The sequence below is a fragment of the Strigops habroptila genome, chromosome 10, assembly GCF_004027225.2.
Source record: "Strigops habroptila isolate Jane chromosome 10, bStrHab1.2.pri, whole genome shotgun sequence".
NCBI classification, from domain to species: domain Eukaryota; kingdom Metazoa; phylum Chordata; class Aves; order Psittaciformes; family Psittacidae; genus Strigops; species Strigops habroptila.
Genome location: NC_046359.1, coordinates 13,347,487 through 13,371,888, shown reverse-complemented (window position 1 = coordinate 13,371,888; position 24,402 = coordinate 13,347,487). Strand labels below are relative to the sequence as shown.

The 24,402-nt window shown below is 42.4% G+C and overlaps 1 protein-coding gene across 1 annotated transcript; it reads right to left on the bottom strand.

Moving 5' to 3' along the window:
* Positions 1–540: 540 nt before the first annotated feature.
* C10H1orf198 (chromosome 10 C1orf198 homolog) lies at positions 541–22,448 on the bottom strand. The gene is made up of 4 exons (XM_030499573.1): positions 21,991–22,448; positions 14,396–14,446; positions 5,015–5,566; positions 541–3,013 (listed from the first exon to the last, which is right to left on the bottom strand). The coding sequence occupies exons 1-4, from the start codon at positions 22,336–22,338 to the stop codon at positions 2,957–2,959; spliced, it is 1,008 nt and encodes a 335-aa protein (XP_030355433.1). The 5' UTR covers positions 22,339–22,448; the 3' UTR covers positions 541–2,956.
* Between the last annotated feature and the right edge of the window lie 1,954 nt (positions 22,449–24,402).

Genomic DNA, 24,402 nt, shown 5'->3' with positions numbered 1-24,402 from the left:
TTTGCCTGTGTTCGTGGCTTTTGCTTTGCCCATTAAACTGTCTTTATCTCAACCCACACATTTTTGCACTTCTACTCTTCTGATTCTCTCTCCCATCCTGCTTGGGGGAAGTGAGTGAGTGGCTGCGTGGTGTTCACTTGCCAACTGGGGCTAAACCGTGACATACAGTTTTCAAACTGCTCCTGCAATCTCAATCCAGATACTGCTCTGGATAAGCGGAAGATATTGTGTGTGTGTGTGTGTTAGGTTTAAGTTTATTACAGTGAAGTACAAATAGATTTTAGTCTTTACCTGTCCCCAGCCATCAGATAAGATGATAAAGCAAAGACACTTCCCCAAAGAGCCTCACTTAAAAGCTTGAAAAACAACTGCGCTGTATTGATTTCTTTTTCCTGACCCGAAAAATTCAGTTTCTAAATTCGAGACCAGATCATTCCTGGCTGACTCTCAGGCAGATTCAAGATGCCCCAAGCAACTCGAATGGCACTGAGGAAAGCAGAGTTTAAAGGGCAATACACAAAGCAACACAAAAGCCTTGAATGTTCTATTTAAAGTGACTTTATTAAAACATCGTTAATATAAAATGTGACCAAGTACAATTTTTTTGTAAGAATGTTTAATAAAAACATACTAAAGAAAGAAGGAGCATCAACTCTTGTCAAAGCACAGGAAAAACCTACCAGGATAAGTAAAAAGTTCTGCAGCATGTTCTACCAGCTGGTCCCAATGTGTATTAGGGTCGAGTTAGCCGACGGAATTGACAGGCAGACCAGGTTCTTCCCTAAGAAGCTTTAAGGTATTTAGCAGAGGTTTAAAATGTCAGTAGGAGACTTTGGTTTTGGATCTCCCCATATCAAAGCAAGATTAGAATGCGCATCTTCACCTTCGATTTACAACTTTTCAGCAGCTGAATGTACAGAAAATTAGATTCACTGGTAACTGTAAGCCCCAGGGTTAACATCTGTCAGCTTTGAAAAGAAGGTGCAAGTCAGCACTAATTACACACCTGAAGAATTTGTGCTAAGGTTGTTCTAAGCTGGATTAATGCTGGATGCTTGTAGCAAATGCTAAAAAAGGTCAGCTAAGAAAAAGCCAGCAGCAAAGTCCAGGCTGGCAGAAACAGCAAGTGTTTTCTGTACTGCTGAATGCAGAGACAAAATCCACGAATTACAGGAGTTTGTACATCTCAGGAAGTGCGTAAAGAAGCTTTCAGAAATCTATAAATAAGGAGGCTACCCAATCACTTAACTCTATGGCAATCTTCCTCATTAGCTAAGAAACCTTTTAAGAAAACACTAGAAAAGCTTGGGGATTTGGGCTTGGTGGTTCTTTGTTTTGGACGGTGGGAGGGGGAAAGGAGGGGAAGGGCAGCTTACAGCATTTTCCTTGATCAACAAGTAAGTTTTAATGCTTATCAGCATCCTCCTCTTGTTCAGAACAAGCAGCACACCACTTAGAGGCAAGGATTTTTCCAGGACATCTCAAGCTTCCTGTAACAGGCAGAAGAAAATCCTGCAGCATCCAATTCTGCACATTTAACTGCCCCTGGCACTGAACCAAATGTCAAGTGCTAATCCATGAGAAGCATAGCACAATGATGGTCTAGGAGATGGTGACCTTCATAGCCTTGGCTGGGACCCATGAGACCCATTAGATCCCTGTGTTTTGCCTTCTACCCCAAACAAATACTATGGGACTATTGCTGAGGTAAAGGGAAAGGTCAAACCTTTGGCATTGGAGCAGACCAGTCACTAGCTGTGCGTAGGGGGAATTAAGGCTTCAAGGTGAGGTAAACACAGTGAGAGTCAGTGTGTAAATCATGCTGCATTTCAGAGACGACAGATTCAAACGACAGCTAGCCTTGTTCTCTACATTTAAAACACCAAAGATCATTCAAAAGCAGAACTGGAGGCAAGTCTGCTGAGGGCCACCTTGAGATGCCTTTGCACCTCAGGAACAAACGTAACCCAGATCTCAAACACTGAAGAGAATGTACCCACAAGGAGGAAAAAGCACCAAAGTTGATGAGTCCTTGAGACGATAAGCTGCTTAAAAAACAAAGAAGCCTTATACTGCTATGACCTCCCATAAACATAGTGGTTGCCTGCCACAAAGGTAATCTATGCTCCAGCAATTCTCAGTGCTGTACTTCCAGCACTACCACCACAAAGAGTTATGCTCTAGTAAGGAGGCAGTGAAGTAATTAGGCTTGTGTTCCCTGAAGACAGTTTCTCCCATTCATTAGGTGTTGTCCCATTCGACTCCACTCACTCCCAAGTCTTTAATCCAAAGACCAGAAATAGCTGTCATTTCTCCAGGTCATTTTTCTAACACGCTTACATTATTTTAGCAGATTTGTAGGGTACAAACACAGTGCTTCTTTGGATCCATCATTTTGGCAATGCCTTTGCCCTCTTTAAAAGGAAAGTGTTTTCAAGTAAGTGGTACAAAAGTTACTTTCAAACAAAATGAACTATAGAAATCAATGCAATTCATCTGTATGCTTATTTTTCATACTGTTTTTGCTAGTTTTCTGAAGTATGGAGTTACTTGCTTATTTGGAGCCACTGCACGTGCTACGCTATCTCTTACAAGCCATGCCAGCAAGGTTTCGACTGAAAACAACAATCTGATCCTGTCAGTTCCACTTGTAGCACATGGAGACTCTCATTTGTTTTTCTTTAACATGTGTATGGTAACTTCTCCCATCCTCTCAATACAGTAGCTACTAAAAAATTTAACAGATATTAAAAAAATACCCAAATGAAACCACACTTCTATCACTGTTTAAAAAAACAAAACCGCATATAGTATTACAAAAGTTTATACAAAGGCAACATTTAAGAGTTTGAAAGTTACTTCTAGAAAAAGACACAAATGCTAGTAAATTAACATACAAGGAGAAAGATATTCCACTCCTTCCCCGAAATTGGTTTGATCTATTTTGAAGTGTATTTTACCAGTTGTCCAGAAAATCAAAGCCAGTCTTCAAGATAACATTGCTTGTACTAGTCTGCAAAGGAAAAAAGAAAAGATAGACAAGAAATAAGATGTAGTTGTTAATTATAATATTACAAACTCAGTACATGACTACCTATCTACAAAACAAAGTTTCAAATGTTGTCTGCCAATATTTCATTACCTTGCTCTAGCATACCTAAGAACCTATACCAGAAAATGCTAGACATGGAAAAGTACCCACAATGACCAAAAAGGCAATTCCAGATAAAACCCAAAATTCTTGTAATCGTCTGCAGGCAAAATGTTGTTTCAATATTTAGACTAGAGTGGGAATTGCAGAGAATGGAACACAGAATGTAAGCATCACTAATTCAATGGATTGCCTGCTGAATGACAGCCAGCTGTTTCCAGAGAACTATACACCCTTTAAACTTTGTTGACAAGTTATTTACTAGGCTGTCAAGAACATGCTCATTCCTGCAGTGCTGCACTTTTAGCCATGATATTTAAAGTGATTTTAGTGCTCAGGGAAACTATTCCAGGGACCCAGCTGAGTCTCTGGATTCTCTTCCAAAAAATAGGGAAGATAATGCAGAAAAAAGAAAGGAAAAAAATTCAGTAACTCAATCATGCCATCTTCTCTGCTGCTCTGTTCACATTTTGACACGGAAGGATTGTTTCTCAACAGAGGTAAAAAATAAAAATAAAAATCAGGCATTTCAAACTATTTCACTTAGCTAGAAAAAATTCACAAAGGAATTAGAACTGTAACAAACCATTAATTTGCAGGAAAACGTGACAAAGCCTTTAACTAAAACCAAACAAAAGGACTGCCATGGTCACAATTCGTAGCAAAACAGCTCAAGAAGCTTTGTCTCTTGGCTTCAGAGAAAAAAAAAACCAAACCAAACCCAACATAGGGCTCCAAATGTTGAAGTGGCTAACGTATTGTCCTCTCCTAAGTGCTACCACTTACTTCTCTTGCAAGTATTTACCTCATGCTGCATCTATCTGACCTTACATCATCTTGTCTGGAATTTAAACAATCAGTGTTGGGAAAATATGAGAGAAAAAGCTATGTGACACGCTGAAGGTCTATGTCAGGCTTATGCCAGAGTGATGCCACAGGTTCCAAACAGAACTGCACAGCTCTGAAGAACAACTCCTCTAGTTCACAGTTGTCAGGCTTCACATCTCTTCCTTTCCCTCATAATTTCATACCCTGTTGTTCTCTTTCTTTTCTCACAGATCAGCATCTGCTTTTTAAATAGCTTCAGCTGGCTATTGAGCTGCTTAAGGTTATTTTTTGTTGTTGGGTTGTTTGGAGGGTTTTTTTATTAAAAATAATAATTAAAAAAAAAACCAAACAAAACCAAAAACAAAATAAACCCACAACCAAAACATTAAGAAGGCTAATTTTGGAATCTCATTCCATTTCCATTTTGGACTTTAAGAGAAAACACATTTGAAAGCAGCCCAGCTGCCTGGGACAAAGCACTGGGAAGTGGCCGTTGGGCTACCACTTAAAACAGCTAAGAAACTAGTTTCCCATTCACTCCTATGCTGTGTGTACCAGTGAAGTATCCTAGACTCCAGTTTATCTGCTTTTCAAGATAAAAAATTTCTTTTTTCCATGAAGTGTTTTGCTGTTTTAAGAAAAAATCAACCAAACAAATAAACCTCCAAACTCTCTAGTTGATATAGCAAGCTCTTTACCCCAAACCATTAGGTAGCTTGCTGTCAGTTAGCCACTGGATGCCATGTCAGTGTTTCTGGCATTACATTTAAATGATGCCTTTATCTTACGCACTTTACTAGATTGAAGAATACTTGACTGAAACAAACAACAGCAGTTAACATGTTGGTTAAATAGACGTCTTTGGATTTGCAGGATAAAAAGCCAACAAGCTTAGCTATGGCTTAATGCTTTATGGAGTCCCTAATCTTCTAGAGCAGCCTTGTCAGATTTTCATGTGCTTTTTAATTTTTTAAAAATGTAATGCTTAGGTTTAAAGATTTTAAATCTAAGCACAGTGGATATAGCAGTCCTTACCTGTCCAGGCATTTGTGGATCTGTAAGTATAGTGCCATCAGTATCTTCCTTGTTCGCCCTAGAAGATGCCAGGTCCTGTGGTGGGTCAGGAAGAAAGATGTCATCTAGAGGACTAATAGGGAGTTGAGTGGGTCGAGGTTTCTCCCATTCGAGAGATACAGAAGGTAGGCTGGGGGCAACAGACTTCTCTGGTTTAGTTATGCTGGGCTTCTCAGCTTTTGCTGTCTCCTTTGGAGTAAACTCTTGTCTGTAAAAAGAGGGAAGGGGCTTCTCTCCTTTCTCCATGGACTTGATCTGGCTGGGAGTCAGGGACTGGAACTCAGACTTGTGTCCTTCAAACTTTGAGCGCTCTGCATTTATCTTCCAGAAAGAGGACTCCTCTTCTTTTCTGGATGCTATCAACCCATCGGAGCCAGGGGTCTTACTGGCCTGAGAAGATTTAGGGACTTGGACACCAGGTGCTGCTTTAACAGGCTGCCTCTGTTCATTTTGCAACTGGGCACCACCTTGTTCTTGTATGGACAGAGATGCAATGCTGAACTCCATCTGACTCTGTTCAGGGTTAAAGACATACAGTATTTCAAAGCCCTTCACAATGACATAGTTTTGAACTTCTGATCTCAATTCATATAGATAACATCTTTGCCCACAGCTACGCAACTCCCAGACAGTAGATACCACAGCAAAGCTACATATTTTCTTCATAAATGTCTACCTTTGTATCTACATAAACCCAGTATTTCTTAAAAGTCTGAACTGCAAGAGTCCTAGACCTGCTTCAGAGGAGCCAGAGAAAGCAATCATATTTGAGTTACTCAATGCCATCCAAGACAGCAGTGCATAGCATGCATAGCAGTAAAACATTAGAATAGCGTTTTGAAAGCCATAGATGTTTTACATGAAAATATAAAGCAAAAACACTTTACAGTGTAGTTTAAAAGGCAATCTTCCATCATAGTCTTTGAAATAGTTGGCAACATGTTACGACTCCAACTACTTCCAAGATAAAGGATTAGATGTAATGGGTATGCACAGATAAGTGGCTTTTACAATTCTAATATCCCTCTGAAGGATAAGAAACAACTCCAGCAGGACCAGTTCTTCACTTATTCCAGAGCCTTGTTTTGTTTTCACTTGTAGTGCAGGTAACTGTACTCATTTCTGAGAGGTAACACCGGGACAAGGAAGCAAGCAACCACACTTAAAGTGCGACACGGATCTTGCAAAAGCCACCCAGAACTGAACAGTACTTCAAAATGTTCATTTCACCTATCACCACTTCAGTAACCTTGATTGTTAACTAGCTGGACACTCTTTAGGCTAATCAAAGTTAAACCTTATTTCACTCTGAGGAACACGTAAGAGGTACTGTATTTAGGAGCACAGCACCCTAGCAAAGGCCAGAAAAGAACAACCTGATGTCTAGACTTTTGTTTGTAAAATGGAACAAATAATGAAAAAAAAATTCAACAACAAAACCTGATTAGTTTTGGAAAAAAATCAGAAGACATTTCAAACAAGCAGTTAATAGATACTTTTGAAGTTCATCACAGATTTGTGATATTTCCCCCATTTTACTTCATTACCTGACCTTTCCTGAATAAAACCGCAACAGCATCTACGAGCCTGAGTCTAAAACAAGTCCTAGTTGCATATAATTTTCACTAGAAGTGTTTGATCTTGAGTCCTACATTATAGTGCATGTTGAGTTCAAAGGGACTCTAGATCTAGCAGGTGTCACATGCCTAGTGTTTAATATTCAGAAACTTCTCATCAAAGTGCAAATGTTAACTCAGCAACTGATTATTTATCAAACAATTTTTTTAATCAGTCAGCAGCTGATGACACAGAATTTGATTCAGGGACCAGCACTCAACCTTCTTAAACAATTATATACCTTAGATATTTTTCTAGGGTTATAGGCAAGGAAGCACCAAGTTCCGTGCTTTCATTAACAATATGCTCTGTTATCAAAAGATGCAGAACATAAACAAGCTATGAGTAATTATAGCTCAGCTAAATTAAGGTGAGTGCAAGGATACGTGCAACTCTTACCAGACAGCTCAACCCCCCACCCTGCCTGCAAAAAACTAAGAGGAAGAACCTGAGTGCTTCCGCTTTCATTTTTTTTAAACAAAAGTCATGACGTAAAATTAAGAGCAGGAGATTTTTCCCTAAATAAATTCTGGTAAACAAACTATGGGTGCAATGATGTTGAGGATTATTTACAGTGACTGCCATTCCCTATATTAAAATATAGGGATTTATTTCCCTAAGCTTATTTGGCAATACTACCAAATAGAGATTTACCATCCTGAAGTTAAGATGCTTTAAGACTTCAGAACTGATAAAATCCCAGCTTAAAAAAAAAAAAAAAAAAAAAAGGCAACAATATAAAATAAATCTGTACTTCCCCAATATCCAAGGGAGGAGGTGGGGAATCCATCTTGGAAGACTTGTACCTTGTCATGTAGGAATTAAAACAGTGCTGCTTTCCATCCTTCAACAGTCTTCCTTCTGAGCTGCCTGCCCCAGGACTCACATTAGAGATGACAGTAGCTAAAGGCCACTACACCAGCAGTCAGTTTCACTAAAATGATTCCTTTGCCCTCCAGCCCAAGAGAAAGGGAAGGTCAGAGCCCAGGGGGCAGAGGGGCCATTACAGCCCCTGATCCAGCAGAACAGTGCTGGAAATAAGATCCAGGAAAAATACTGATAGAAAGGAAGCAGGGGTCTGTTAGAACAAAAATTAGAAATGGCAGCAAGACAGTCAAGCAAAGTCAAGCTTCCTGGGAAGTTCTTATGCTGTGGAGCAAAATCCACTGCCTGTGGTCATGTTTTATGTGATGTATGGGTCCAAATATCAACTCAGAGATCTGGTTTGGAAGTGGCAGACTGCTTCTAGTGTAGAGTGTGGCACTGCAGCATGACTTCAGGCAGTTGTACCCTTTCCAACCCACTCGTGGGTATGTTCTGGAGAGGATCCCTTCTTTGCCCTTTTAGAAAGGAGACAATGGGATGTACACCTTTCCATTTCAGAAAACAGGACAACCCAACATTTATGATTGCATATTTTTGTCACAGTATGCTTTGGAGATCAAACAGGTCATAACCTGACATGGAACAACTGGAATGAAAATAATTCCTCAGGAGTTTGCCTTCTCCCCAAAGTAAAGCAAGAAAGATAAGACCACCCCAACAGGTTCTGAAAGCACTGCATCTCAGCATGATGTAAATACAGCCCCGAGAGGTCAGTATATAATTCTGCTTCTAGCATTTAGCTAAAGAAGCCAAGAACTTCTGTGGACCAGTCACAAGTTATTATGTTTTCCTTGAAATATATACTGCTTCTAGTCTACATTCAAGGTTACTTAAGATGTCTGAACCCCTATGAAATGTAGCTGATGGAAGAAAATTAACATGCAGTATCTTTCAAGTCACAAAATTAGCAACAAAATACTATAAATAGCCCCCAAAAAACCAGAACCCAACCAAAAAAACCCAACAACTGAGCAGCAGTGCAAGTAGGGAGACAATTTCACGTAGAGATGGAGAAGACCCACAGGTGAAACACCCCAGGCTGACATCTAAGTCATGAGTAGTACTGTACATTCTAATGAGTCACTAGACATTAGAAATCTGAGTTTAATTAGTGTTCTGCTTTCAGTTTCTTACATTGGATTGCAAATTGACTATTGAGTGCGTCAGCAGGAGTGGGAAGGAAATGACATTTAAAAGACAGTTACCCCCCCACCCCCCCCCAAACATTTCCTTTTCCCTTAGCCAGCCAGCCATGAGGATATCTTCACGCACATCTCTCCTGGCCCCCATCAAACTTATGGTGGCAGTACCACATGTTTGCTTTGCTCAGGCTGAGGCAGGACTGCTGCGAGCTGTGTTGTGCACTTGAGCATTCTGCAGCAGAACTGCCCTTGTGGCACCCTACCAGCTGCCACCCTGGGGAAGGCAAACGCTGCACACTGTGGTAAGATTTGATGGTCAAAAGTGAATTGTCATTCAGGCACAGTTTGGGATTCTAGAGATAGGGTTTCAGTCCCCAGCTGCTTTCACTGACTTTGAATGAGCTGCAGTTTCTGTACTTTGAATTTCCCATCTAAGGAATTAAATAAAAATACTTTTTTTCCTACCATTTGTATTTCTGGGAACTGTTCAGCCCAGAAAGTCTTGAGGGTTTACGTACAGGCCAGTACAGTCTCAACTGCACTTTCTCGAAGTTATCAGAATTCAAATAAAAGCTATTAACAGCAGCTGTATTTTCAAGATATTGCATGAGAAAGTCCTTCTCAACACATTAAGGGAGGGAGGGGGGCAAACCTGGAAGTCTGTTGTTTTCAGTCTTATCTCTCTGGTCCCAAACCACTCCAAGGGTTAAAATAAAGGATGCCTAGGTCCTGGATCATCTTTCTGTCCAACAAATGTAAGTAATATTACAAATTGTGGGTTTTAGGAAGTTCTGTGTCCATCTTTCCTTAAAAAGATAATATTAAGGTATTTAGGAATTCTATTTATTGGATTAAAAAATTTAGACATAGCTTCAGTCTCAAGGCAGGGATAATCTACCAAATCATAATATTGGCTGTATATACTCATGGGAAACCATGTAGTCTAAAAGAGAAGCACCACACACCAAGAACAAAATGATTTAATAATACTGTATAAAATCAGGACTCAGTTCATAAGTCTATATTAAAAACAAAATGACCACAAAGAACCCAGGAGCTTGCTTTTTCGGGTTTTGTTGGTATTTTTTTTAAGCATCTTATTCACTTCTCAGGAATGTGTAGCATTTTACTAAACAGTCAAGCAAACACAGCCAAAACAAATTGTTTTGCTTGGCAGCCTGAAAAATTTAAACTGTTCAGACAAAGACTGCAGAAATGCTGTCAAAAGCAACTTGTTTTAAGCACAGCCTGATATGCAGAGGTAAGAAAGCCAAGTTTAAAATGATTTAGAAGATGATTTTGCTTTGCTGAATGGACAAAACCAAAATAAATATGGGACCCAAAGCAGTTGCAGTTTTTGCGTTGTTTCTTGTGCACACTGTGGGTGTTTTCAGGATCTCCTGAGAGTCAGAAAGAAATCCTTATGTCAGCAGAGACCAATTGCAGGGGCAAAACCAGAGCAAAGCACTCAAAACCAATCATCTAAGCAATTTTCATCCATACAGGAAGACAATACCAAAGATGTATAGCACGGCGCTTCGGAGGGAATTTAATCATCTGCTCTTTGGTGATATGAACAGCAGCCTAGTCTGCCACTGTCACTGGCTAGCCTGAGCAAACTCAGGCTGATAGTACCAGATACATGCATGGTTTTATGCTCATAAACTGCCTAAAGACTGATGCAGGTAACTGAATCCTTAGCTGAGAACACCTGGCAACGAAGATTAAACCCTGAACACAGCTACAACTACCACAAGTTGGGGGGCTTTTTGCTCAAGAACTAATAGCCAACAGTAACCTCAGAGCACGATTTTAAACATCTGTAGTCTAGATCAAAAAGTGAAGGAAACCCCCAAAACCTCACGCATCACTCCTCTTTCCTTCCAAGGAAGCACTGCCATTTGTGCCAGCTTGATTAAAATAATCACACCGAAGTATGGTTTGTAACAAACTATTCTAATATCAGGCTGCTAAGGAAGGAGGGGATAAATTCTTTCTGTCACTTTCTTCGTATTTAAAAAGCAACAGCAAACAAAACCCCAAAACCAACCAGGACTTGTACAAAGAATAATATTTAGTCTTTTAGATAAAAGAAACAGTTTGCAAAACACAATTTTTCTAAGTGCAACATAACTTTTTTCTTTCTAAATGATCACTGGCATTAGATCACTTCCACAGCAATATAATTAGGGAATTTAGACAAGGAGGCAACAACCAGATTATTGAAGGGACCGAAGTTCGAAGTTCGACACTTTCTCTTTTTGTGTTTCCTTTGTTTGTTTGTTTTTAAACATATCTCAAAGGCTTCTCTTTTCAACAAATATTTGAGGGCCTTTTGAAAGTAGGAGAGCCGAAGGAGGAAAAGCCAGAAGTTAAAAAGAAGTACAAAAAGGACTCTCTAAAGTTGCCTTCACAACTATTCTACTTGTATGAAGACCAAAATTCATAGATGTGCAATGTGTCAGTTTTAAGCATTTGGAATAAACCCTCTTTAAGTTAATAGCATGAATTATGAATAGACTCCAACTTGTTCCCATGCTGCTCTGTGCATTCAATACATCAGCTGAGGTGGCAGACTGAAATTATATTTTCCGCCCACTACTAATTTATTTTTTTTTTTAACACATCAAAACCAGCAAGTTCTGAGTTCGGGAAGAGTTGCAAAGAAGTTTTATTTCCAAACCCAGGCATGAGTCTTGTTTTCCATTTACATCTTGGGGTCTGTGCCGAGTTTCACTGACTTTACTTCAAACAAACCAAGAAACCTCAAAGGCTATACTCAGCCAAAATGGCAGCTTTCATCTCACTTAAACCTGAAGCCATAAATAGAATGCCCTAAGTTCATAAACCTGGCTTTAGCTCCAGTTAAAAATGTAACCCACATTTCAAGACATGTTATGTCCATAAGGGCTCCACCCACAAACCAAATCACTCCCAATTCAATCTCTAGTTTTAAAATGTCAGCTTATTTGCAATGCCATGCGAACTCGTTGCTTCCCAAGTAGTTTTCCTTCTGAGAAGTGCTGCAGTTTTCTGCTAAAAATACTAGTATTTTAAATGTCTCAATGTCAAAACAAACAAACAAGCAAACAAAAAAGTGCCTATTGGTTTTACTGATTTACTTCTCTACTTGCTCCTTCTCTTCAAAAGCAGAAAGCAAAGACCACATTCCCTTCCTTGGGTAAGCCAGAGCACATTCATGCAAAGCTGCAAAAGAACGAAGGAATTTCATCATCACGACAATAACAAAACCAAAAACTCTGCATTAAAGGGAGATCAGGGAAAAGAATATTACAGAAAGAATAACCCATCACAGAATAGAGCTCATGGAACAGAAAGAGCCTAACAGCCTGAAGTAACAGTGGGACCAGATCTGGCTCACAAGGCACTGAACGTGCATTACAACATGTCAACCTTATTAAACAGCTCATTCAGGTTTCTTCACTGTTTCCCCACGCTGGACCAATTGGGCAAGGATACTTTTTCCTCAGCCAGTACCTCATGGAAAAATTGCCTTCCGCTATGACCTCATTAAAGTACTCTGTTAGGGAAGAGATCAAAGAGTAAGCACAAAGCAAGATCTCCACCTTTAGAAATGGAAGACTCAGCAGTAGAAGGATTTGGCTAAAAGGCTGACACAATACGAGGCACTGAGGGAAAAACAAAAGGAAGAGCCCACACAATCCAACCAACACACACCCTGTAAAGCCAGACAAAACGGGTTCTCTTGACTTTTGCTAGAGGAAAAACTCATGCAACTTCTCAACCTATAGCTGAGGCACAGCTTTTATGTTTGGTCAGCAAGGAGGGAGCAGAGAAAAAGAGGGAAGCACAGCTTTATTAGCTGAGACAATTATTTCTAAAGCAACCTCCTCCCACCTTGCTTTTCTCATCAGTCACATGAATGTCCTCACATCATTCTGTGATCCTCCATTCATTACAGAGAAGCATGAAACTAGAGCATCTATCCATTTCAGTCCCTCATTTTGAGACACCAGGAAAAAGTAAAAATAATTTTGATCAGCATGGGATAAACCACAGGCTTGGTTGAAAAACACTTCACTACACATACAAGTATTTAAAAGAAAAGACAACTATCAATTAATGAGAAAATCCATTTGAGTGCAGATGCACCTCATCATAGATCACTGGTCAGTGCATTACACAAAGCACTAGCTCCAGGAAGTTCACACATTCAGAACTTTAAAAATTCCATCCAGACAGAGCCTAGAAGTCTGATTACAGCTACCATATTCCCAAAACTGAGCTTTAGCATTTGCACCAAAAAGTAATGGAGAGACAACACTGCTGTCTCCAACATATGATTTATTTCACCTTATTGTCAATGAGGTCTACACTCTTCTCATTACTTTTCTTGACAGCTTCACCCATGCTAAAAGCCTCTTTAGTATTACACTAAAAGCCAGTGGCTGCTTCTTCTAAGGGTCCTGAAAGACAGGAGGGCTTGCTTGACCTACCAGACTTGCGCTGCAGGAAATACTCCACTGGTTCCTGAACCACCCCAGCTCGTAAGGGGGTTTTAAGGTAAGTGAAGACTGGCAACGGTTTCTCTGAAACTACAGCACCGTAGGCTGCAGGGACCCCACTGTCACATCAAGTTGCAGGTTAATCTGTACCTGCAAAGCAGGGACGGGGTACTAGCTAGCAGCTGTGACCTTGAGTAGGGAAGGCTGACAAGTCCTCTAGGGTAAACCGGATTAATTTAATATTCACTGGCATTTCCAAATAATTACTCTGCATTAGGCTAAGATTATATTTGTAAAGTCAGACATGATTATCTACATAGTTCAAGGGCAAAAATTGGAAGAAACAGGGGAGAAGCAGCTTTCTCTGGCAGATAAAGCCAGAAAACACACAGTTTAAAATGAGATTAAACTTATCATGCCCACCATATCCAGTTTAGAAGGGCAATGAGCTGTGGTTTCGCTCCCAGATTTTCTTCAAGAAGAATTAAACTTGATTTCAAACCACAAACATGGTGCAATTGTATTTCCTCATACTGCAGGTTCAGAAAGATGGAGAACTCTGGCTCTGTGTTAGCCTTATGAGAATCCCATCATAAATAATGGTTTAACAAAACACCAGAGGTACAGGGGGGAGGAGGGGGAATGAAACCCAAAACTAACCCACCACAGAAAAATACTTTATTTCATTGTTTTTTGGAGAAGAAATAACACAATTCTTCTAGCATAGCCCCAGGCTTAACAAGTTTTATTACATTCTAGCACACAACAAAAAGCTGAAGACAAGGCTTTAACAAAGAATGCAATGAAGTTATTAGTTATCTGTACCTTTCTCACCCCATTTCCTAGCTACTTTACTCCTGATGTCAGAATTGAAACGCAGTTATGTTTATAGAATATGAGACACTGGTGTTGCTAAACATTGAAAGTTGTTTAAAAAAGTTCACAATGAAAAACCAAGTAATTTGTAATGAATCAGTATTACACTTGCACTTGAAGCCACAATACTGGTTCATGAAGTACATTTTGTGTTTCTGTTGATGCAAATCAAAGACACCAGTCCCGTTTCATTTGCAGGATGGTCACTTTACACAGCTCTCACAGAATAAAGGTGACATTATTCTATCAAGTCTCAAAACAAAGACAGTATGAGTGCAGAAGGAGCAGCACAAAATGACAAACCAATATGAAAAATCAAATTGCTGCATATTTACCTTTGTTTCCCAGGAGAATGGAGCTGAGTGTTCATCTTGCCAAGTTATGTCCTGAAATAAAATTCAAGAATGACTAAAAATTAGAAGAGCAGCTTTACCTGCTCAGGAGCATCATACAAATGACATTACCTTGCACCGCTGGAAGCATACCAACCATTACCACAGAACTGGCTAAAAGGCAGAAGCATTACTTATAGAGAGCACTGACTGCATTTTAAGACTGACTGAAAGCAAGTTCTCTGAAGGGAAGATTATCAATTAGTATATACTGACTTAACCTACAAAATATATGAAAGTTTAATGTCTTAGAAAGAAGTCTAAACCTCTTGAAACAGCTTCTCTACTAATAGCTTTAAAATGTACTGTATTTCCAGTTTTCTACTAGGCATTTTCTTTGGTAGCCACTGGCAACACATGGGGACAGAAATAATAAGAGCAGCAGGGGCCTTAGGGAAATAAAGTCCCATTTCCTTCCCTTCACAAACCAAAACACGTGTGCAACCAGGCAGTCACGTGGCAGTGAAACAGCTGTGCGTCCATCAGGACACACCACAGCTGGATCCAGCCCTGACAAGACACATCATTACACCACTTCGATGACAATCCGTCTGAAGTATTCAGTGCTGTTGAAAGAACCACACCATGTCCAGACTAAAATCCCAATCTGAAATAGCTTCTTTTAAGAAGCTATTTTTTTCTGAAAATAATCAATTTGAGAAATTTCAACAATCTCTTCATACACAGCGTGCCTTCCAGAAATACACGTGATCCACACTGAAAAAAGAAGGGGCGAAAAATCAAAAACTAACTAAATGTTGTTCACATTTGTTCAAGATTTGCAACAAAATGATCACATTTCTATTCCTAGTGGTGGGTAAGACTCATCTGTACATTGGATGTTCACGCTGGCAGAGGTAATGAGTTGCCCCCTCCATACCGCTGCTTGGACATCCCAGTACTTTAGGGAAGAACAGGAGTCAGAACAGCAAATGGAAAAGAGAAAGGCTAGAAGTAACCGTGCACAGGGATGGAGAGGACAGGACAAGACCTGCAGTGCTTGTTTCACACTCCTGCTGTTCAGAGAATAACAGAACTACACCATGTTTTAAGCTAACACAGGAATCCCACATCTTACCAGACTGTCCTTCTCTTATTTCTGACCTCTGCCTTTATAGAAACACATTTCTCACACATCTGATAGCATTCTCCTGATCTGTCATCTCTTACTTCACCACCTTGACAGATTTTGCTGGCCAAGGGCGATGAAATCACAGTTAGAAGTGTCTGAAACCACCTCCTGAACACAAAAATGTGTCATTCTCCAACTATTACTCATCTGTGAAACAGAGTTTCTAGCATCAAAGTATCTGGGGTATATAGGAGGGTGATCCCATGCTCTGAGAAAAAACTGGGCTGATAGAGACCATCTAAAAGGAAAGGCCTGGGCTCTGCTGGACCACACATTCTGGCCAAAAAGGAAATCTGGTACAGGAAATTTTTGTCAAGAACACAAGTGTAACGCCAGGTTCTCTTCATTCCAGGAAATAGATACTCATATTTATTAACATTTCAGGGAAACAAAGGGAATAAAAGTCTGCTTTTTAGTATGTGTTCTATCAGTATTTGCACTGTGGAGTGCTACTGACCACATGGGAACACCACGCCGCTTAGGTGCGGTGCCTTGCAGCACGTGAGCATCAAATTATTTCAAAATCATTTTAGGACTGCATCCTTTGCCTCTGAAAATGGTGGAGCTGGCTCTTTATTTCTGAAGCACACATGACAGTAATCACAGTCCAGGAGGGAAGAGAGAACGGAGTGCCCAGCCACTGGATTGAGTCACACACAAGGTAGGACCGCAACCCTTCTGTCCATATGGGGTCTGGGCAAATCGGTACTTGACTTCAACCACACACAGAAATGAAGCCCAGCAAGCAGTATAATAATCCTACATGCTGCCAAAGCACCTTAAAGATCCAGTCATGTATGCATAAGCTGTCAGTGGGTTTTACCTAAGGAGTTTAAAGGAAACTCTGACTTCCTGCCATTTACAGGACATGCAAGCCAGCTGTGGACCAGTTTTAAATTTGGGAGCAAGCCAAGACAATCCTCATCCTAGATCTGAGACAGGCAGTTCTTTATTTTCCTGTATTTGAGGCAAGTGTAGACAGCACTAGGAGGGACACCTCCTCCCTCAACTCTCCCTGCACAGCGTCAACTCAGTGACAACACTGCTGCGAGCAAGCCCTGCTGACAAAAGGCTGCCCTCAGAGGGGCAGAAAATCAGCATGGGGAAAGCAGAGAGAAGGTCTGAGGTTGTCATGCACGAGGATACGTCACTCCCTACAGGACGAAGCAAGTCAGCTTCCCACTTCATAGAATCTGATGTCTTCTCAACCCCATGGCACCTCAACTTGTAACCTCAACCTCCAGCTTAGCCAGACAAAAAGCTCTTGAAATGAATTAATGGTATTTTGGTATCAGTTGTTAAAAAGTTTTTGTCAGAGACAAAAATCTAAGACTTTCATGATTATTTCAAAAGAGGGAAGTAGTAGACACTTGTTAGGCAGGAGCAGTTCCCTGAAAGAAAAGGACCATAGATTTTACTTGTTAAAAGATGTCTCATTGTATCTCAGCCTGCACAGCACAGCACACCTCAGAGCCAGTAAGCCAGAGGAGCTTTGCCCACATTCAAGAGATCTTCCACAGGATCTAGTAAAGGATAGGATAAAACAGGATAAGATATGGTTTGAGGATACAAAGCTTCAAGGAGTTGATGTCTGTGGTTATTTGAAATATATTTGAAGCTAGGATGGAGACAGTTGTCAGATTCTGTCCATTGTTAGGGAAGGGAAGGAAGTTTGTGGCTTCCATCTCTTGTGCTCTCACACACAGGACATGCAGAGAACCAAATGAGAAGCAGGAGAACACAGTTCAACAGTTTCCTGTCTGATGTGCCTGATTCATATTTATCACCAAAAAAATCTGAGAAATAACTTTGCTTTCTGTTGAATAAACAGGCTCTCAAATGCTTGAAGAAAATGGGAGCAAAGGCATCAACTATTTCAATATTCACAAAAGTAAATTACGAGTGGAAATTTTAGAGAAAAAAGCTTCAAGGCCATTTCTCATCGACAGAGATTAGAAGAGATCCATATCTGGTCAGCTTTTGTTTCAGCACACAACGAAGCCTTCTTCCAGAAAGAAGGCAAATAAACAAACTTCTGTTCACCAGCATTAAAGAATTTATTTGTAAGAAACCGGGCCTCACGCAACATATTTCACAGCTGTAAGACGAAAGGAGAGAGAGAAAGAGAGGCAAAAATCCGGTCATACACTTGACTTCAATAACCAGCTGCAGAATATCTAAAAAAGAAACACAAATTACACTTGCTATATGTAGGCAGTTTGTTGCAAAAGATCATCTGCATTTTAAAATGGAAGACACTGGTAGAAACGTGCCATTGTATCTGACATGAGCATTGCTCAAAGCAGGGGACAGTAACCAGGCAGTGACAAACTTGCCAACGAATGCATTTTAGAGGTGTTATCAGAACAAGACTTGCTGGTTATTGGGGTTTAACTGTGCTCAAAAAGCTGCCCTTCATTTTCTGAGTTTTTTTAAAAGCACAAATCTGTAACAGTCGCAACATAAACCTTATTGCTATATTGAATGTTGCTTTAAAGCACTTTTAAGTAGGAGATAAAAGGGTTGATCTTTTGGGGTGGTGCCAAAGTTCTTAAAGCTAAGCAAAACAAATACCCTATCTGCCTTCGGGTAGGTAAGTCAAGCTTCCCTGTCAAAAGATGATGAATGAAGCTAACCAAACTCTCTTTCCTCCACATGTTTACTACTTACTAATGCATGTGGCATTTTCTTCATGTATAAGCGTAGTCATTTCAAGTCAAATTCTTTGAGCTGCTGAATACCACTTAAATACTCAATATCCCTTCAAAAATAAAGGGAAAATCAGACCTTAAATCCATGTGTATGCCACACACTTCTGAATAAAGGGACAGTATTAAGAGAAGAGTGAGAACTTGTCTAAACCACCTTTCACTCAACTAAACAAGGAGGATCCAGTGGCATCGAGTAATATCAAATCAGATGCTTAACATAAGCTGACCACTACAAAAGGTGGTAGCCTCTCACACACTGCTGGTTTTCCACCTATTCCTTTCATGATGGCTCATGATTTATGGTGTATTCCAAAAATAGCCCATTTATATTAGATATATAAAGGTTTTAACTTGACACTGTGTGGCCAACAGTGGACACATAATGGATGGTGTTAGCTCTTGCATGCTACCTCACTATTGACAGCGTGGTGCACACAGGTAGATGCCAAGTGAACTGGGTGCCACCTAACTCTGTGTTTGAGAGAGAAGTGTCATCTGAGGAATCAGGGAGCCCCATTCCTGTACCTCCACTTCTTTCATCATGCTTTTTAAGACTTTTTTAATTATCTTCAGTTTTTTGACAGCAAGATAGGAGACTGAAAAAGCAGCCCTGGTGTTCTGGTACTGATCCTCTTTCTGAACTGCATTCGCAGTGCACGTACAGCTTAAATTACTAACTCCATGTCTAGCAATGCTGCAGTGAAGATAAGATAATGGAAGAGAAGAAGCAGAGGCACTCAGCTGACTCCAGGCATTTGCTAAGAGTCATGCATGGTGCTGCAGTGCTCAATCATAATGAAATGACGGGATTATGGCTACAGGATGCCATGGTCCTGTTACTGCACATCTAATTTTCCATCACCGCCTTCCCACACAGCCAACATACTGAAAGGTGTTTTGAAAATGTAAGAGATGCCTACACTTTGAGAACTTACAGTCCTGGTTTACAAGTTCAGGAGATGAGCTTGGTGTTAGAAAAGACATATGGGAAATGGTGGGGGTGAGAAAGAGGAAGCCAATTGTCCAGAGGTAGAAGACCACTATATATATCCTCTGGACCACCTTATCAAAGTGGTCACATGCATGAAAGTGGGACTGAAATGGTGAGAATCATGGATGGGTAAATCAGTATCTTCAGCATTCACTCTTGTTTTGTTTTCTGCCAAGTCCTCCAGAGAACACAGGTGAAAGATATCAACTTTCCATGCTTAAGCAAGCACAGGTAGATCACTACAGATTTCAACATCAGTTAACAGGGAAGATGAGCTGTGGCTGGAAACATGAAGCTTTTGGAGCAGGTGTCAGCAAGAACATCATCAGACCAATACACACGCACTGAAAGCACTGCAACATCAACAAGTGATTCTGAGGTATGCAGACGACTCTCCATCTCCTTGCCTCAGGACACCGTTCACCATGAGACAGGGACAGCAGCCAGGACCAACCTAGTTGCCCTGAGCGAGGGCTGTGTGACTGTGGTGTGAGCAGCTGTTATGTCTCACAAGACAGCAGCAGAACAGCTCAGTAAGCTGTCAGACCAGAAGACACAAGATCATAAAGCTCTGTAGGCGAAGCATTTGCAAGCCTGGAAAGCTGAACTGAAATGGCAAGAGAGCGGCTGCAGTGGCTCTGTAACAGCAGGACAAGGAGAAACAATTAGTGAGCCAGGGCAAATGTCCAAGAATCAGGTTGAATGCCAGCAAGGGAGCGGGGGGAGAGGAAGCTATCAGATGAGGAGCCAGGAAAGGCTCCAAGGCTCAACAGTGCAGTTGGAAGAACTAAAATGGAAACGGAGGATGCCAAAACGAGGGGAATCTCTTTTCTTCAGAAACACGATTTAAATTAACTTCAGCTTGGAAGTTAAGGAGGAAGTCAGTTGAGGCAGATGCTTCCAAAATTAAACACTTTGCATCAAGCGTTTTGATGAACCATGCTTTCTTTGCTTAATGGCTACACAAATGCTAACATCAACATCACCTGTATCATAGCTGTATTTCGGGGGAAGAAGGGAAAGAAAACAACTTGCCAAATTTCAGATGGGATCTCTAGCTGTTTTGTCAAGCAGGAAATTACTATTTCCATACAGCGCAGCGCAAAAACCTACAACATGCTTACTTTCCTTTGAGATGCACATAATTCAAAGCAGAAAGCACAGCAGAGCTGTCTGAGACTGGGAAAGCTGACCATACTTACTTTCCACAGTCACTAACTTAAATTCTTTCACAACTACACTTAATGTTTAAGTTTCCCTTCAAAGACTGCTTGCACAACAACATTTACTGTCTTGCGTCCTTCTATACCTCTTTTTCACCTGGAGTTATGGTCCATTACTAGCAAATATTTACCCAGAATTTCTGGTTTCACGGAGTAAACAAAACTGAGCTTGACCATATTGTTCTCTAACTCTAGGCGCGATGTGTGCGTTGCACACCGTCACACCTTCCTGACAGGTGAAACACAGGCAGCAGTCTTGTAGCACAAAGCTGGTTGGAACCAGGATGCCGAGTATCCATGGGCTTCAAATGCTTCTTGCAAATCCCATTGCAAAAGATATTGACGAGGAGACTAAAAGCAGCACTGTTCTTTTTAAATTGGATTGATTACAAACGCAGAAGCAGATATTTGTCTTTTCTGGTAGAAGCCACATAAGTTAATCAACAGTAGGTCACTTTCAGATATTATATGAGCATAGTGAAAGATGCTGGCGCTGCAATATACCAAGATGTAAAAGTACAGAAAACAAAGGAAATCTCATATGCACAATAAGAGAGACAGTATCTGAACAGCACCATCAGGTCTTTGCAAGCATTGTTAGACCTTCCCCTTCAAGGGATCACACTCGCTAACATGACCCACTGCTCTGGACGAGGTACCCTTATTCCTACGCATTTCTAGAAGGGCTGCCATGCTTTGCCATTTGATAGACGGCTCTCAGAACCTTCAAAATCCATACTTTTTGCCATCTCTCTTTCCACACCCTTGTTTTTCCTGGCATGTGACATGGAACAGGCTACATTTTTTTTAAGGTGTCAAAAATACCAAGAGCTGGAATGTTTTCAGTGTTATATTTTTAACTGTCTCTAAAATTAGAAACAAAAAGGAAGAGAGTTAATTCAATGTAAACATTCCCTACAGCCCATTTTCAGCAAGGCACTATTCCCAGACCTAGCCATGGCCGTGCCCTGCTTTTGGGGGGAGCTGGTAAGTCTGCGTTTCACAAAACCCACTTCAGAGTCACTTCTGCTTATAACAGACAAACTCCTCCGATTTGGTGCCTTCCCTGCTTTCACGGTCTGGTCTGACCAAGTCCCCTCTCTCACGGTGTTAACATCCCACCCTCCTGCATCGCCGTGGAGCGGGGAAAAGAAATCAGCCCCATCACCAAGCAGCTCCCCCCGGTGCCAGAGCCTACAAACGCCCTCTCCCTCGCCCTGTCCCCCCTCTCAGCCGGCCGCGGGCTCGGCGGCGGCACACGCGAGCAGAACCAGCCGCGAAGCCGGGGGACGGCTACGGGCCACCGCCCCCCCGCCCGTGCGGCGGCGCCGGGGCTGCGGCTGGGGAGCGCCCCTCGCCCCCGGGCCCCGCCATGGCCGTCCCTGCTCCTGGCCGCGCCCGGGTAGTGCCGGCTGCCCCCGCCCGAGCACTGAGGCGAGAGGGGCGGGCCCCGGCGCCCCTTCCCCCGGCCGCGGCGGTACCTCGTCGCCGAAGTGCACCACCTTCTGGCCCGTGCTGAGGCGGAGGCTGGGGTAGGAGGCGGGCTGCGCGGCGGGCCGGGCGGCCCCGCGGTGCGCGGCGTAGCGGGCCTGGATGTGCGGCTCCACCAGGCACTTGTCGATGATCTCGTCCTGCTGGCGGGGCGGCAGCCGCTCCCACTCGGGCCCGTAGCGCTCGCGGATCCGCTCCTTCTCCGCCATGATCTTGCGCGCCATGGGGCTCAGCGAGGAGAAGTAGCTGAACCGCTTGCGCTCCCGCTCGTCCAGCGGCCGGTTGCCGTTCATCACGGCCGTGCGGGAGGCGGCGATCGCCGCCGCCATGGAGGCCATAGCCACCCCGCCGCCGCCAGCCCCGCACGCACCGAGCCGGGCGCGCTCGCACGGCGGGAATAGGAATAGGAATGGGAATAGGATCCGCCTTCTCCCTCTCCTTCCCTGCCCCGCTCCCCTGCTGCAGACGCCGCCTCCCCTCGCTCCCTATGAAGGCCAGCCACCGCCCCGCACACCCCGCCTCCCGCACGCCCAGCGCCGGCGGCAGTCCCTGCCGGCCTCCTCCGCGGCGCCGGCCGCCCGGCACTCCCGGGCGAGGCCTCTGTGCCTCCCAGCTGGCGGCGGAGGGGAGAGAGGCCGCCTCCCGAGCTGGCTGCGGTGTCCCTGCCGGCGGTAGCACAGGGCTGAGCCCTCGGTGCCCCTGCCCCCGCAGGAGGCAAGCAGCTGTATTCCCACGCTGCCGGGGCCAGGAGCACTGGGAAATGACTTGTCTCAGCCGGCAGCGCAGCGCGGGAGCTGAGAACTTGCCTTTCCCAACTCGTAAATAAGTCTTACTTGTTTCTTAGCGTGATAGAAGGTCCAGCAGCTCCTGTCAGAATCACAGAATAGTTGGGGTTGGAAGGGAGTTTGAAGATCATCCAGTTCCAACCCCCTGCTATGGACAGGGACACCTTCCACTAGAGCAGGTTGCTCAAAGCCCCTGTGTCCAACCTGGCCTTGAACACTGCCAGGGATGAGGCAGCCACAGTTTCTCTGGGCATCCTGTGCCAGTGCCTCACCACCCTCACAGGAAGGAATTCCTTCCTAATATCTAATCTAAATCTATCTTCTTATAGTTCAAAGCCATTAAGAAGAGCCATCATATGGGGGATGGGTTATTTCATCCAACTCAACAGGTTGAGCAGCAAGTCTGTCCAAAGCCTCTGTATTATTTTGTTACATAAAAAAAAGTTGTAGCCCAAGCCTAACAAGCCCATGCAGCAGGCATCAATTGTATCGGTAAAGCAGATTTTTTACAGGCTGAAATATGTTATTTGGTCTTGGAAGAGGAAGAATGCTTTCTTCCAACTGTTCAATGAATTAGGAGAATGGGAGGTAGAAAGCAGTTGGTGAAGAATAATTACGGCACAATACCAACATGTTAAAAGATTGTTTTGTTGCCGAACTCTTCCAACTTCCTAAAATGCAGTTGCCAGCATTATGACCAACTTGTGTCAAAAGCGGGATCTGTTTAGCCTTAACTCTTTTCTCTGAGTCTGTTTTTCCCAACTAATGCGTTACAGGGAGATGCTGTGTTAAATCAACCTTAGCTCCAGCACCCTGCACGCTCCGCTGGCCCTTCTCCATGCTTGCTGTATGAAGTCATCTTTACCGACTACGCATGGCTGGAGTTGTCCACCAGTACTTCCTATTATACCTGTAGTGAAGAAGGCAGCCCATCAGTGCTCTGTAACAGCGTAAAAAATTATTGACTCTCTTTCCTGGCACATGCAAAAGTTTCCATGTGCCTTTTCCCCAGCCACCCAGATAAAAAAGCAGATTATATTAGTTTCAACTTGTATTACCCAAACTTGGAACTTGGTATTTGGAAATTATAAAATACTTGAGATGAAACTGTATTCAATAAAATAATTTCAGGTACTTTCAAATGCTGACTTCTCCCTACTTGCTATTCTGAACCTCATTAACACACCCAGACATTCCAGAACCTGCAGATTTCATTGGGAAACTGCACTAACCTTAGCTTGCCTGGCAGCCCACCACCTTGCTTCTCCCTTCCCAACAGCTCCTCACTCACTGTACAAATGCTCTCTTTTCCTGTCTCAAGTCCTAACTTTGTGTGTGGTACCTCAGCAAATGCTCTGCCAAATTCCCAAAAGACCCCCAACGTCTCTGGAGGGACACAAAACCAAAGCAGGCTTACCAAAGAGTGGTAACTATGTCACAAGATTTATCTGAGACTAAATCTATTTTGCCTTTTGTCCTAGGTAGTTGCATGGGAATTTTTATTATCTTCAAAATGCATTAAAGTTGCACACATATTGAGGTTCAGATTAATGGGTTTTCATTGCTTAGCCTATTTTTTTTTCCTCACTCTCTTTATTCTTAATAGATAAATGGTTG

What these genes read in the sequence shown, in the direction of transcription:
- C10H1orf198 (XM_030499573.1), bottom strand. Translation starts at nt 22,338, where the DNA reads ATGGCCTCCATGGCGGCGGCGATCGCCGCCTCCCGCACGGCCGTGATG. An exon ending in TGGTGCACTTCGGCGACGAG is followed by an intron (nt 14,447 to 21,990) that starts GTACCGCCGCGG and finishes ATTTTATTTCAG; the next exon opens with GACATAACTTGGCAAGATGA. An exon ending in ATCCACAAATGCCTGGACAG is followed by an intron (nt 3,014 to 5,014) that starts GTAAGGACTGCT and finishes TTTCCTTTGCAG; the next exon opens with ACTAGTACAAGCAATGTTAT.